The following is a 16,113-nucleotide window of genomic DNA, read 5'->3' as shown; positions in this document are numbered from 1 at the left end:
TCATGGCGCATTAAGCCCCCGAACTATTTTTAATTTGTCCGTTTTACCCTGAAAACCACCATTTACAGAGGTCGCGCAACCGCTTTTGTTTCAAACTAGCCATAAAAAGAAGGTAAGCAATTATATTTATTATTTGAAATGTCTGTCATTTTTAGCTTAGCATCATTAACTGATGTCTAATATTTCGTTTAAAAAAAGAAATCGACTTAAAAAAAAATATTCACTTGCATATTTTAAACTTTTAAACAAATTACGTCACAGTGAAAAATTTGGCGTCTGTAAAAAAGTCAGGGATTTCTACCTCATAACTATCGATTAATTGTATTTTTTTTGTGTTTTTTTCGCATTTTTCCCAATATATTAGATGATTAATAATCGATCCAAACAAAAAAAATAAATAACGTTTAAAAGGGTAACTATCTGAAAGAGAAAATCTCAACCACTCCTTGTTGTCTGCGAGTTCTGCATCGCGACCCTTTTTATATCACTGTTTCACCCATAAAATAAAATAAAAATCTAGCTGTGGTCATTCACAGCTGTGTCTTGACACTCTGTGATACATGCTACTTGGAATTTTTGGATAGAAACAAGGTAAATACGCGATAATATCTTGTTAAAATCGTGGCGTCTTTAATTCTGCTCTTGCATGATCTCGCCTCCAGTTAGGGATTTGCTGTTTAAAAAAAATTTTTTTTTAAAGATGCCCTCCTGTTCAAAATTTTTCTTCCCCCAGAAAATTGAGATTTTAAGCTTTCCAATGATGTATCACACATGCATATCGGACAAGTTTTAAATTTGGCCATTGGGGGTCTCAGAGCGGAACTTCAAGTCACCTGAGTGTTTTCCGCCATATATATATACACACACGTACTGATAGGTAAGGTTTATTTGAGGCACAATGAAACCGTCATAGGCTGCAGCTTCCCATGACATTAACCCCTACAGGACAAGTTATATGAGAAATTCAATTATGTGAATACTCAAAATATATGGTGAACAGATTTGAATGATATCCTATAAAGGACAGTATCAGAAAACCTGATAAAATAGGATTATGATGCAAACAGTGTGTTCCCATTGCAGTGTGCAAAAATATTGAATATGCCTCTACAAGAATTTCAGGTTTTCCATATCCACTAGTCCAGATTTTTAGATTACCATGTTGTCCTGTATTGGATTTACACATCATGTTTCACACAATGTAATAGTTCACACGGTAAACAATGGAAATTTAGTTGTTGATTGAAGTTTTTTTATTGTGTGATGCTGGAGAGCATGAACTGAGAGACCTTGTATGCTGCACCCATGGTCAACTCGCCATAGCAAACATTCATACTGACATACTATTTGCAGTGAGCATGTCTACAATTCACCCTGCGGCACACAACACCTCCAAAATGTGATGGGGGTTTTAGAATTTTGCATGAAGACACTCCTACCTTCATTACTTTTAGATGTTTAAAGCAAATTTAATTTTGGAAAGCAACTGTGTAAAATTTGACCTAAAGGTGGTGGTTGGAGACAAGGTGGTGCTGATGCCAGTGAATGCAGGGCAGCCTCTTCATGCCAGCAATATTGAGCTGCTAGACAACACGGGCTGCAAAGAGGTGGGACCAATAATAAAACTTTCAAAATTCTGCTGACTCACCTGCTTTCCCCCCTGCTACATGTTTCAGGTTAATGCCGTCAGCTGCAACACTAGTTGGAAGGTCACATTGTTCATGAAATTTAGTGACTACAAGGAAGACATCCTTAAAGGGGTTTGTTTGTTCTTTTGCAATCATTCCTGTGTATCTTTAAGTGAAAGTGCTTGAATTTGTGGCGTTAATGGTACTCTGTACATGTATGTGTGTCTCGTCTCAGGGAGATGTGGTTAGGCTTTTCCATGCGGAACAAGAGAAGTTTCTGACCTGTGACGACTACAAGAAAAAGCAGCATGTCTTTCTTCGCACTACTCTGCGTCAGTCTGCCACCTCTGCCACCAGCTCCAAGGCACTCTGGGAAGTTGAGGTGAAACATAGAATGATAAATACTTTCTTTGAATGCCTTTTCAAGTCTTTTTTTTTTTTTTTTTTTTTTTTTTTTTTGGTGAAAGTCTTTTGGTATCCTTTGGAACAAATTTCCAAGACTAAACGTTATTTGTCTTAAACGCAAGATGAATCTAATCAAGTGTGAGTTTAAGTAAGCATATCTAGAACTAACAATTTTCACATTCATTGAGGCAGTAGTGAGGCATAAGTTGCCAGCGCCTCGGTACACTCTAGTTCTCTAATAGTTCTTTACTACTTAATAAGGTTTTTTTGGTTGTGGAAGAGTCTAAAAAACACTCAAATCAACAATAATTCTCTTTAGAGCCTCGTAATAGCAAATATTCTTTTATTTTTCAATCAGATAATGTAATTACAATTTTAATAACAAAAAAATTAAAAATATTTTATATAGTTTTTTAAAAATTTATATTTAATTTTGTATCTAATTAAACAAAAAAAAAGGGGAAATTTTACTTAATTTTAAAAAAATGTAATTTAAAAATGCTTAAAAGGGGGAAAACAATTTTTTTTCTGATTATTCACTAAGCACTACAAAAACATTTTGTTGAATCTTATTTTAGGAAGAAACAAAGTCATTCTACATGTTTTACTTTCACAGGCCCCTATAAAGACATTTGGCGGGACGCATCTGGCCTTAAATTTGACACATGTGCTGTAACTGGTCTAAAAATACCTCGTATCACTGCATTGTTAAAATTGTTCTTTGCTTCCATTCCATGCTTCCGTTACGGCCGGTATAAATTGTGATTAAATTAGTCAAAGCTAATGTTTTGAGACCAAGCCCTAGATCAATCCTGTTTCCAGTTAAGCGCGTGCTAGTCGTCGTTTTTGCTTGCATTGTCACAACCTACTGATGAGTCTTTAAAGTTAAAAACCAAAAATACACTTTGGGCCATTTTCAACAAACCAAATTCTTTGATAACCTAGAAAATTCAATCTGCCTGGTCATACTAGCTTCTGAACGCAGAGGCGTTGCGTCCCATTAGGCAAACCAGGTAATTGCCTAGGGCCCCAGCCAGCAGGGGCCCCCGGAGGGCCAACAGATTTAGCACACACAGCTTTACTGTACTGTCGCAGCAATAAGTGTAAGGAGTGTTTTATTTCCATGGAATCATTTGGCAGATGATTTTACTATTCTGTTATCAATCCCAATCAGCACTAACCATGTCATGTAGATTAAACATGTTTAAGAAAGTCCAATCAGCTATTAATACCACATGATTGTTTAAAGAGTGCCTCACCAAGTACTCTGGAAAGTCCCTGCCGAGTTGGTTTACGTTGATTTTCACAGGCCACGTCATTATTCATGTGACTAGTTAAAGAATGGTGATTTTTTCCCCAAAAGTCTATTATTAGGTCTATCGTATTCCTCGTCGAATACTCTATAAGAAAAATATAACATATATGTATCTAAAATAATCCTAAACGATTTTATTAGCAATTTTAATACTCCTTTTAGCAAGGTTCCTTGGGTATGCGTACGCTCCCACAGCAACCAGTCCTGTTATTGTCCTACGTCACAAGCGCTGCGTATTCTGGGACCGAGAATAGGCGTAAGATCCGCATTTTGAGCAGAGGACGGCCACCTGTTAGAGGAAGTATTAATCTGTGCGTCCATGAGCGAATGTAAGAATTTCCTCTTCATGCCATAAAGTTCTTATGATAAGTTAGAGCCGTTATCAGCGTGACTGTTTCGTGTTTCTACTGTTACATCAGCTGGTTGCTCCCGCTCATTCTCGCAGCATCGAGGAGAGCGTTGTTTACATTATATTCACGTTGCACATTTGTGTTAAGAGGGAATGTGTTAGTTTAGCATCTTAAAATGATAATGTACATCTATATGAGTTTACAGTGCTTAGTTTTCGCCACTTTTATGGCCAAAACAACTCACGTGCGCGCAGCGCGCACTCGCACCCCCCACCTTTGTGTTCATTATACTGCGCGAGTATGTATGTGTCAGAGTGAGAACGGGTGGCAATCTGGCCTTTTTTTAATTAGCAAAATGAAGTTAAGTTATCCTTCTGCAAGCGGAAAAGAAAGACAAAAAAGCAGAATGTTACTTGTTGCTTGGGGCCCCTGGGGACCCTTGCTACACTTCTGTCTGAACGTAGATAATGGCAGAAGGCAATGACTTTGGATGTATTGAATTTATTACATACGCTGCCTTGGCAACCCGCAAACGCAAAACTGATATTATTTTGTGGCCCACTTGTGGCACTCGCGGCCGAACAGCTCATGGTTAAGAATACTCTTGACTTCAAAGGTTCCTAATGCCCTCATTTAAGATACCTTAGTTCAGACATAATATCACATTTGATGTGACCTGCAATCTACCCGGATTGTGGCTTTCAAACATAGAGCCGTACACTGCAATTTACCTGGCTCGACCTCTTTCAAATATGAAGTGTGCCAGTTTACTATTCGAATATTCTGCTGAAGAAATTACGTTGATATGAGACCAGACTAAACTAAGACACATTCTCAATTAGGAGGGGGACCCTCTTGGTACCTCACGATACGATTTGCGATACGATTTGCGATACGAAGCTCACGATAACGATGACCTGACGATATGGCGATACAACGATTATCGATACATTGGTCAGGAAATCATTCTACAAACAACTAATAAACAGAAAAACAAGCTTCTGGTGTGAATTGGAATGCGTTTATCACTAGTAGACGTCCAATCCATTTGAACTGGGAGGGTGGCAGCGAATGAACATTCGTTCATTCGCTGCCATCCCTCCCACTTCAAACGGATTGAACGTCTATGGCCGTCAGTGGCAGCCAATGCCAGGCAATGAGGTAATTTTGGGCTATGTAAGGTCATTTTCCTGTTGAGTTTGAGTTACTTCCTGTTGATTTTGGGGTATTTTAATGGTAACTTCCTGTTTATTTTGAGTTACAGAGCAGGAAGTGACCTTGGAATGACCCAAATGAATAGGCAGTGACTTAAACTCAACAGGAAATGACCTGTAAATGCCCTGAAAATTGGACAGAATGACTGTGAATGCTCTGGTTTCGAATGAACGAACGTTCCCAGTCTAAATGGATTGGGCGTTGTGCACCGTCAATGCAGCCTTAGAGTTAACTGAGACACTATTATGGTGGAAGATTTTGGTAGCAACTTGTTGGTTCCTTTTTATTTATTTATTTTTAGACAGTGACACCTTTTTAAAACGGTATCTTGATTCTTGGCAGGAGCATACAGTATTGATAACCTTTTGGGATACAAAGTATGACGATATACAGTATCACCATTTCGATATTTTGTCAGACCCCTATTCTCAATTAAAAGGTTTATTTAAAACAATATTAGGAAAATGCCCTATAAACACGGTCTTTGCTTAGCCACAGAGTCCCATGCCTTATTTTTCTAAACCCTGAGATTGGCAAATGGTAAACAGATCTAGTTTAATCTAGTTTAACATCTTTATAGTTAAATAGTTCTTTGTTTACTGTTTGTCAAATGTTATTTCATTTTACGATCAGGAAAATTAGGAAAAGTCATAAAGTCACTGCGCTCTGAAGCAGAACATTACCCACTGCATTCGTAACATGACCTGGGAACATTTCGGACTTGTGACCGGGTCTCGAGCTGTAATGTCCAAGTCAACTGAGCCAGCATTGCGTCTACACATGAGTGCGACCCGGAAAAATAGCATTACCCAACACCGGGGAATGCGTAACTGGACATTACAAAGTTTCATTTTTCTAGATTTTTTAAAAACATTTTTTTGTGTGAACCAGTTGTTAACAGAATTATTGAAAACACCTATTTTTTCATGGACTATATTGCAAATGTTATTATCATATGCTAGATTGCCCTGTGAGGCAACCAATACATTCATGATCTTTACTTGACTTTCTTGTACACTATACATTTATATACTGTATGCACAAAACATGATTAAATAATTTATTATGGCTTGATTTCAAAATAAATATTCAGAGGTTTATTTAAAAAACTACGCCAAAATGTAGTTCATACATTACTGTATTGTGAGAAGAACGCAAATCTAACATAATTCATGTGTTTAAAAACTAAAACACAAACACTAAAAAGTTTTTCTCTGTATTTTGTCATGTTTGTCTGAATATTTTTACCCCTTATCTGCCCAGGTTGTTCACTATGACCCCTGCCGAGGTGGAGCTGGCCAGTGGAACAGTTTGTTTCGCTTCAAGCACCTTGCAACCGGAAATTACCTTGCAGCTGAAGTGAGACATTTTCAATATAAAGTTAAAAAAAAAAAAAAAAAAAAAAAAACACAGGCATCACCTTAATTACTTTAATCTATTAAATAATTAAATACTTGAGTCAATATTTAATTCTAATCTTAATTTTTATGATACTTTACATGAGTGAATTGTTCCTCTTGAGAAGGATAATACTTTACTCTAGGTGGCAGTATTTACTTTGTTACAGCCAGCATCAGTTCTTTACTGTAGTTTGGATAGTCCTGAGCAAATTATGATAAGTCTTCTCTCGAGGTCACTTCTGATTTTTCTTTTTCTGCAGGAAAACCCCGAATTCAATGTTAAAAATGTTGAGACGAAAGGAGAGGTGAGTTTTTCCTCATGTTGATATTGAGCTTTTATATGACATAAAAATACATGCAACCTCATCTGTGCACCAATACATTCTATATAATATACGTTGGAAATTGACCTATAAAGAGCTGGGCCACTTAAGTGATCATTTTACGCCATAAGGTGAGTCAAACCGCAAGAGAATGAGTCATGAGATGGAGTTGTTTGTCTCAAACTCTTTCTCTCTTATTATGCAATTTTGCAAGATCTCAGAGACTCTCAATTTACTAAACACATACACACACACGCCCGCATGCCTACTCCTATTCTATATCTAGATTCTTAAGCCCCTAGCTACCTTGCACATTTGTATGCAGGCGGTGAGCGCGCACACACAAACTGTCTCACCCTCACACACTTTCTTATGCCCACGCTGAATTTCAGACACACAGGGGGCTCCTTACATAACGTCTGGGTGTGTGTGTGGATGGGGGGTGTTCTGCGAAGGGGTTGGGAAGGGTAGAAGACGTGCTGTCTGCTCTGCTCCGCTCGTCTGTGTTAAGCTGCTGATGTGAGTCACCAGCCAACTGGATAGAGGGAGGAGAGGTATCGAAGCTAAGGTTTGAAGGGACCTCTAGGGATCCTTCCATTTACATGCAAAGAACAGTGGTTGAAATTAACCCACTAACTGCTACATCTCATATCATTCTAACACTGCAGTATGAGCCACTTTACAGTGGGGCAAGTATTTAGTCAGCCACCAATTGTGCCAGTTCTCCCACTTAAAAAGATGAGAGAGGCCTGGAGTTAACATCATAGATATACCTCAACTATGAGAGACTGAATGAGAAAAAAAAATCCAGAAAATCACTTTGTCTGATTTTTAAAGAATTTATTAGCAAATTATGGTGGAAAAGAAGTATTTGGTCACTCACAAACAAGCAAGATTTCTGGTCACGCTCCAAACTCCACCATGGCCAAGAACAAAGAGCTGTCAAAGGACAGACCAGAAACAAAAAATTCTAGAAATAGATCTTACTGGGAAGACTTAATCTGCAATAGGTAAGCAGTTTGGTTTGAAGAAATCAACTGTGGGAGCAATTATTAGATAATGGAAAACATGCAAGAGCACTGATCATCTGCCTTGATCTGGGGCTCCCCACAAGATGTCACCCTGTGGGGTCAAAATGATCCCGAAAACCGTGAGCAAAAATCACAGAATCACTAAGGGGGAGCCCGTAAATGACCTGGGGAGAGCTGGGACCAAAGTAATAAAGGCTACTATCAATACCACACTCTGCCACCAGTAACTCAAATCCCGCAGTGCCAGATGTGTCCTCCTGCTTGAATGAATGAATTGAATGAATGAATGAATTTATTGTCATTGTCATCATCATCATCAAATCATTGACAGTTTCAGAGAGTGGAATTTTACCCGAAGGAAAGACGAAGACAGACAAGGAAAGACGGGAAAAGCAGATGCTTATCGAAACCCGTCCCCCATCAGCCAGGGATGCACAAAAAGCATATTGTGCAACAGTCCAGTCATAATCTTCACATTTCGTTCAAAAGTCATTGATTGCCATGGATTTTCACATATTGTCAATTCGAGTGGGTTCATTGTATCAGTTGATGTCCAAACATGGTCGTTGGCTTGGTGTAGGTCTCATCGTAGAAAATATTTTATCCAGAGAGGTCAATGCCCAATCAACAAGCTCCATTGTGTAGCAGGTCAAACACTGCACTCTGCTTAAGCCAGTACACGTCCAGGCCCATCTGAAGATTGCTAGAGAGCATTTGGATGATACAGAAGAGGACTGGGAGAATGTCATATACTCAGATGAAACAAAAAAAATAGAACTTTTTGGTGTACAACTTTCGTGTTTCAAGGTGAAAGATTGCATCCATACTTACTGTGAATCATTGGGGTGGAAACATCATGCTTTACAGCATTTTTCTGCAAAGGGACCAGGACACCTGATTCGTGTAAAGGAAAGGATGAATGGGGCCATGTATTGTGAGATTTTGGGTGAAAACCTCCTTCCATCATCAAGGGCATTTGGAGATGAAACGTGGATGAGCCTCTCGGCATGACAATGATCCCAAACATATTGCCTGGGAAACAAAGAGTGGTTTCGTAAGAAGCTTTCTAAGGTCCTGGAGTGGCCTAGCCGGTCTCCAGATCTCAACCCTATATGAAATCTTTGGGGGGAGTTGAAAGTAGAGCCATGCAAAATTTCCGATTCTTAGATTCGAGAACGATTCACAAATATCCAAATTCCGATTATTGAATTATACCAGGTAAAGCGGAAGTAAAACACAGTCAGCGCAGTCTTTGGGACGCAATGAGGAACGGACCGAGAGTAAATATCATGTTCAACTCATGCCGCTAGATAAAAAAAAACAATCATACCTGACTGCGGCCGACAGCCGCTACAAACAACGCCCAGTTGCTAGTTGCTACAAACATACGACTACAGTAGATATCATATATATGTAGAACCAGATGCAAAATGACAGACGACGTTGGTGTTAAAACATGTATTATTGAACAGAGATGCGAAATGGCAGACTTTCCCGCGTGAGTAAACAGCCGCCATCTTAAAGCATTAGACCTCTCTAGAAGGCTCTGTTGTAGCGTTCCTAATTAACTTTTTATCTGAAATACTCCTAAATCGGCAGAATCTTGTCTTGAATCTATCTTTAAATGATGAAATAGTTTTAAAACTTTGACAAAAGTAGACAGAAGGGAAATTATGGAATAACGGGAGTAATTTTAACAACTGTAACAGTTGATTCACAACATTAAATTGAATGTTGTTTAAAGCTGCTGATACAGAATGGGGACTGGAGTTTTTTTATTTACTGTTATTTTTGTATATTTGTTTACTGTGATATGTTAACTTGATACTGAAATAGTAGTTTGGTTTAGCCTGAGAGGATTTTTGAACAATTTTGGAACTAATGTACAAAACATTAAAAAAAAAAAAAAAAAAAATCGTAATCGAATTGTTAGGTGCCCAAAGACGCCCAGCTCTAGTTGAAAGTCAGTGTTGCCCAACGACAGCCCCAAAACATCACTGCTCTAGGAGGAATGGGCCAAAATACCAGCAAAAGTGTGTGAAAACCTTTGAAGACCTACAGAAAATGTTTTGACCTCTGTCATTATCAATAAAGGGAATATAACAAAGTATTGAGATGAACTTTTGTTCTCGACCAAATACTTATTTTCTATCATAATTTGCAAATAAATTCTTTAAAAATCAGACAAAGTGATATGCTGGATTTTTTTTTTCTTATTCTCTCATCGTTGAGGTACACCTATAAAGAAAATTACAGGCCTCTGTTATCTTTTTAAGTGGGAGCCCTTGCACAATTGGTGGCTGACTAAATACTTTTTTGCCCCACTGTACATCCCGTATTGTAGTCAAAGCTGTCAAACTGCAGTTCAGAGATCATCTGTCTCATATAAAAGATCAACTTTGGAGTTACAAGCAATTACTTGTGTGGTGCAAGTACGAGGATTTATTTTAACAATGTGCACTGCACCAATAGCTTTGGCTACTTATAGAACTTCAGCTTTTGTGGAGCAAATTATACATGTTAACATTAGGAGTGGGAACCTCTTGGTACCTCACGTTACGATTTGCGATACAAAGCTCACGATAACGACGATCTGACAATACAACGATTATCGATACATTGGTCAGGAAATCAGTCTAGGATATTCTACAAACAACTAATAAACAGACAAACAACCTTCTGTTGAGAATTGGAATTTTATCACTAGTAGAAGTCCAATCCGTTTGAAGTGGGAGGGACGGCAGCCAATGAACGAATGTTCATTGGCTGCCACCCTCCCACTTCAAATGGATTGGACATCTATAGCCGGTAGTGGCAGCCGAAGCAAGTTAATGAGGTAATTTTGGGCCATTTAAGGTAATTTACCTGTTGATTTTCAGTTACTTCCTGTTGATTTTGGGGTATTACATGGGTCACTTCCTGTTAATTTTGAGTTACAGAACAGGAAGATATCTGGGAATCACCCAAATGAATAGGCAGTGACTCAAACTCAACAGGAAATGACCTGTAAATGCCCTAAAATGAACAGCAAGTGACCTGTTAATGCCCAGAAAATCAGACGGAATGACTGTGAATGCTCAGGTTACGAATGAACGAACGTTCCCAGTCTAAATGGATTGGGCGTCGAGCACCGTCAATGCAGCCTTAGAGTTAACTGAGACACTATTATGGTGGAAGATTTCGGTAGCAACTTTTTGGTTAATTTTTATTTTTATTTTTTTTTACACATTGACACTATAGGAGCCTAAATAATGGTTTAGTTAATTGTTCTTGTTAATTGTGAATAATTTATTTTGACTTTATGGAACTAGTTTGTGACGTCACGTTTGACGATGTATGCGGAAGTAGCTGTGTGTGCGACAGTTGCATTAAGGCATAAGCCAGAGAGAGCCACACAGTTTTTCGACCTCTATCTACTCTCTCCATTGATCTCTTTATGTTTTCGAATTAAACTATCAAATGGATTATTTTTTGTTTCCTCATTCTCTCATTTGCTTTTTTGTTCGTGTTTGGATTACGTTTTGTTGGATTAAACAAACAAACTCGAGTCTTTTTTGGCTGGTGAGGAAAACAAGGAAGAGAGCGTTGAGCTGGGCTTTGTACATTTTGGAACCTACAGACACCTTTTTAAAACAATATTTCGATTCTTGGCAGGAGCATATCGATAACCTTTTGCGATACAAAGTATCACGATATATCGCCATTTCGATATTATGTCACATCCATAGTTAACATTGCTGTTCGCTAGCTGTCACATAGTTTTTCAGTTGGGTTTATGTCAGGGTAATGTTAGGGCCACTCAGTGACATTACTGCTTTAAACATCTAGAAACTTGCATACACCACCAAGATGGATGTTGTCCTTCACTAGAGGAAGTCCAGGGTCCAACTAATTTCCAGTTAGTTCACATTTCTCGTTGTTATTTCCCATGGAAAGTATTTAAGTTGTTCAATAATCCATATATTTGTCCACTGCTGGCCAAAAGTATTGGCACCCCTGCAATTCTGTCAGATACTGCTCAATTTCTCCCAGAAAATGGTTGCAATTACAAATGCTTTGGGAGTAATGCCTTCATTTATTTTGCTTGCAATGAAAAAAAAACACAAAAGAGAATGAAAAAATAAAAAAAAAACATTATAATTTTACACAAAACTCTAAAAATGGGCTGGACAAAAGTATTGGCACCCTCAGCCTAATACTTGGTAGCACAACCTTTAGAAGAAATAACTGCGAACAACTGCTTCTGGTATCTATTAATGAGCTTCTTACAATGCTTTGCTGGAATTTTAGACCAATTTTTCTTTGGCCAACTGCTCCAGGTCTCTGAGATTTGAAGGGTGCCTTGTCCAAACCGCCATTTTCAGATCTCTCCACAGGAGTTCTATGGGATTCAGGTCTGGATTCATTACTGGCCACTTTAAAAGTCTCCAGTTCTTTCTCTCAAACCATTTTCTAGTGGTTTTTGAAGTGTGTTTTGGGCTATTGTCCTGCTGGAAGACCCATGACCACTGAGGGAGACCCAGCTTTCTCGCACTGGGCCCTACATTATGCTGAAAAATTTGTTGGTAGTCTTCAGACTTCATAATGCCATGCACACGGTAAAGCAGTTCAGTTCCAGAGGCATCAAAGCAACCCCAAAACATCAGGGAACCTCCGTCATGTTTGACTGAGGCGACCGTGTTCTTTTCTTTGAAGGCCTCGTTTTTTTGGGTTTTTTTTCATGTAAACTCTATGTTGATGCCTTTTCTCAAAAAGCTCTACTTTTGTCTCATCTGACCAGAGAACATTCTTCCCAAACGTTTTTGGCTTTCTCAGGTAAGTTTTGGCAAACTCCAGCCTGGCTTTTTTATGTCTCTGGGTGAGAAGTGGGGTCTTCCTGGGTATCATACCATAGAGTCCCTTTTCATTCAGACGCCGAAGGATAGTACGGGTTGACACTGTTGCACCCTCGGACTGCAGGACAGCTTGAACTTGTTTGGATGTTAGTCGAGGTCCTTGATCCACCATCGGCACAATCTTTCATTGAAATCTCTCGTCAGTTTTTGTTTTCCGTCCTCATCTAGGGAGGTTACCCACAGTGCCATGGGCTTTACACTTATTGATGACACCGTGCACGGTAGACACAGGAACATTCAGGTCTTTGGAGATGGACTTGTAGCCTTGCCTATGCTTCCTTGAGTTATTTGGTCTTCTTTCTTTTCTCCATGCTCAATGTGGTACACACAAGGACACAAGACAGAGAGTGAGTCAACTTTAATCCATTTTAACTGGCTGCAAGTGAGATTTTAGTTATATCCACCACCTGATATGTGCCAGAGGTAAATAACAGGTGCTGTTAATTACACAAATTAGAGAAGCATCACATGATTTTCAAAGGGTGTCAATACTTTTGTCTGGCCCATTTTTAGGGTTTGAAATGATAATGATTAAAATTTTTTTCATTCTCTTTTGTATTTCTTTATTTCCAACGAAGTGAAGATATTACTACCAAAGCATTTGAAATTACAATCATTTTCTGGGAGAAATTGAGCATTATCTGACAGAATTGCAGGGGTGCCAATACTTTTGGCCAGCAGTGTACCTAATGCAATATTCGAGTACTATCAATGATGCAATTTCCTCAGAATCTACCAAAATATATTTTCACCAATAAATGTTTGTGATTGTTGCTACAGAATGAGACTGACGCTGTGTATTGCAAGAGAAAGCATCAAGCAGCAGACAAGATAGCTTTTACACTTGTTTCAGTCAAGCATGGCAGTGACCTAGCCTCCCTCTTTGAGCTGGATGCCACCACACTGCAACGGGCTGACTGTCTGGTGCCCAGGTTAGTATCTTATGAGTAAACTGAAGTTATATTCAAGATATACTGTATAGTACATTTACCATGAGAAGTTTTAGTTCAAGAAATTTTGTGAATTAAAAAGTTCGACACATTTTTAATTGTCTGGACAATTGAAAATAAATGATGATTATTATGATTTCAAAATCAAAATGTGCAAATTTCCACATCATCTGTAGTTTAAATAGTTCTGTGTCTTCTTGAAATAGTTCTACTCTGTCTTCTTAAAGTAGTTCTGTATTTTAGTCACTTGTAAACAGAAGTGCGTAGTACCGCGTTACATGTACTCCCTTAAATTTACTTGGGTAACTTTTTGAGAAAAATGTACTTCTAAGAGTAGCTTTACTAAGCCATGCTTTTTACTTGAGTAGATTTGTGAAGAAAAAAAACTCTACTCTTACCCCGCTACTATGGGCTACACAAGAGTCGTTACATTTTTCTCTTTATTCTACATATTAGGGTTAATTTTTAGTTTTTGCTAGCAATGCTATTGCCTAGAGTAGCACTGCAAATTTCACCAATGAGACATTGCAAAAATAACCACATGACTCCATTAGTCCAATCCGACGCAAGCTTGCCGTTCTATGATCACGCAAGCCTGTTGAATCACGCATTTTTAAGCCCCGTAACAAATTAAGTATTTGACACAGAGCGCTGCCCTCAACGTTAATCGAAAGCGCAGATTTAAAAAAACTCTCTCCCAGTTTTTATTTGGCACCGATGAACCACGGAAAACCGGAGATATGATCCTTTTAATTTAATTTTATTTAATTATTTAATTGTAACTGTGAAGGAACTACAGTATTCACTATTCAAACTAGGAACTATTTTCTCTACTGGAGGGCAGGACACTCATGCTCTTTGGACGAATAATGCTTCATTACTGTTTTTTTTCTTTCTTTAATGATATATTTTTGTTATTTGGTTTAATGTGGTGATGTAATGGGTTATTGTACAGTATCATCATAACAGTTCATATAGATAAGTTTGTTCTGAGAGAAAAAAAATACCATTGTTTAAAAAAAAAAAAAAAAAATCTAACAAAAATAAGCAGTTACTCAAAATGTTACTCATTACTTGAGTATTCTTTTCACTGGATACGTTTTTACTTGAGTACATTTTTTACTCTTATTTGAGTAATATTGTTTTGAAGTAAAGCTACTCTTACTTGAGTAAATTTTCTGGCTACTCTACCCACCTCTGCTTGTAAACAAATAAAAACTTGTGTTGTGCCAAGTGCTGATCTGGTTTTTAACTTTTTTTCTACAGAAACTCTTATGTGAGGCTCAGGCACCTGTGCACCAACACATGGGTGACAAGCACCAACGTGCCCATTGATGCAGAAGAGGAGCGTCAAGTCATGCTCAAGGTTTCCGTAGTTTTGCTCACACAAACAATTAGCGCAAACTAAACTCAGATAAATTACTTGGACATTTCCTTTGACTGTCTCAATAGATTGGCACCTGCTCTACTAAAGAGGATAAGGAAGCTTTTGCTATTGTGTCCGTTCCCCTATCCGAAGTCAGGGACTTGGACTATGCCAATGATGCCAACAAAGTTCTTGAGGCCACCGTGAGAAAGCTTCAATATGGAAACATCGCTCAGAATGAAAGGAGGTAAGGTAAAGTCAAGTCGAAGAGTGGTGCCAAACCCATTTTTGTCACTGGCCACAATATAATTCTGGTTTCCTTGGTAGGGGCATTATGAGTCTGCATCCCTGTATAAATTGCTTGTCGGTCTGGCGCTAGTCGGTTAAAAAAATTACGGCCAGACTGAGGACAAGACACATTCTGAAACTAGAAAACAGTAAAGAAAAAAAGTATTTCTACCACTGTATATTATTTGTTTGAAAAGAAGGGTGTATAACAAAAATTGCTTGCAACATCTCAACATTTTTTGAACTGAAGTCTTTGTAAATTTTTGATATTTTAGAGAGACACATGAAGTTGATGCACATGATTTACTTTGAAACCTGTGAAGTAAAATCAAAAACTTGTGTCTACAACTCATGATTTCATGTTTTTGTACCTTGCCATCATTTGCAGGTTTGTGACTAAGCTACTAGAGGACCTGATTTTCTTTGTATGTGTGGTTCCAAACAATGGTCAAGAGGTTCTGTCTGTGGTCACCTCCAACCCCAACCGAGAGAGGCAAAAACTGATGAGAGAACAGAACATCCTCGCTCAGGTTGTCACTAATATCTCAGTAGTTACAAACACTCACGATATTTAACGTGTTGTTTTAATATTGTGTGTTTAACAGCAAAATTCAATTTACCAATTCTATCTTGCTACACTCCTGCAAACTACACTTCCACTACAACATGCACATTATTTAATATTGCTCTAAGTTCTTTTTAAGCATTGTTTTATCATTTTTTTATATAATTGAACGCCATTTTACCATGTTTGCATGACAATTTGAGTTAAAACTGCCCAGAATGGCTTTATCCTAGTTGGTCTGCTTGGTTTGGAGTTCTACAAAAGTTCATTCATCTTCTTAGCTGCTTACTATCATGAGGGTCGCGGGAGAGCTGTAGCCTATCCCAGCTAACTATGGGCAGTAGATGGGGTACACTCTGAATTATTTGCGAGTTAATTGTTG

General features: G+C 38.3%; 1 protein-coding gene across 2 annotated transcripts in view; it reads left to right on the top strand.

Moving 5' to 3' along the window:
• Positions 1–16,113, top strand: part of itpr2 (inositol 1,4,5-trisphosphate receptor, type 2) — a 147,754-nt gene that overhangs the window by 27,221 nt on the left and 104,420 nt on the right. For both annotated transcript variants that reach the window (XM_057835807.1, XM_057835806.1), the window contains exons 6-14: positions 1,509–1,607; positions 1,677–1,760; positions 1,864–2,010; positions 6,177–6,272; positions 6,574–6,618; positions 13,343–13,494; positions 14,779–14,878; positions 14,965–15,125; positions 15,555–15,696. In XM_057835807.1, the coding sequence (XP_057691790.1) occupies positions 1,509–1,607; positions 1,677–1,760; positions 1,864–2,010; positions 6,177–6,272; positions 6,574–6,618; positions 13,343–13,494; positions 14,779–14,878; positions 14,965–15,125; positions 15,555–15,696 (1,026 nt within the window). The remainder of the gene's footprint in view (positions 1–1,508; positions 1,608–1,676; positions 1,761–1,863; positions 2,011–6,176; positions 6,273–6,573; positions 6,619–13,342; positions 13,495–14,778; positions 14,879–14,964; positions 15,126–15,554; positions 15,697–16,113) is intronic.

Source organism: Corythoichthys intestinalis, chromosome 5 (genome assembly GCF_030265065.1).
Source record: "Corythoichthys intestinalis isolate RoL2023-P3 chromosome 5, ASM3026506v1, whole genome shotgun sequence".
In the NCBI taxonomy this organism is placed as follows: Eukaryota; Metazoa; Chordata; class Actinopteri; order Syngnathiformes; family Syngnathidae; genus Corythoichthys; species Corythoichthys intestinalis.
The sequence above is the reverse complement of the archived record's forward strand: the minus strand, read 5'-3'. Positions and strand labels throughout refer to the sequence as shown.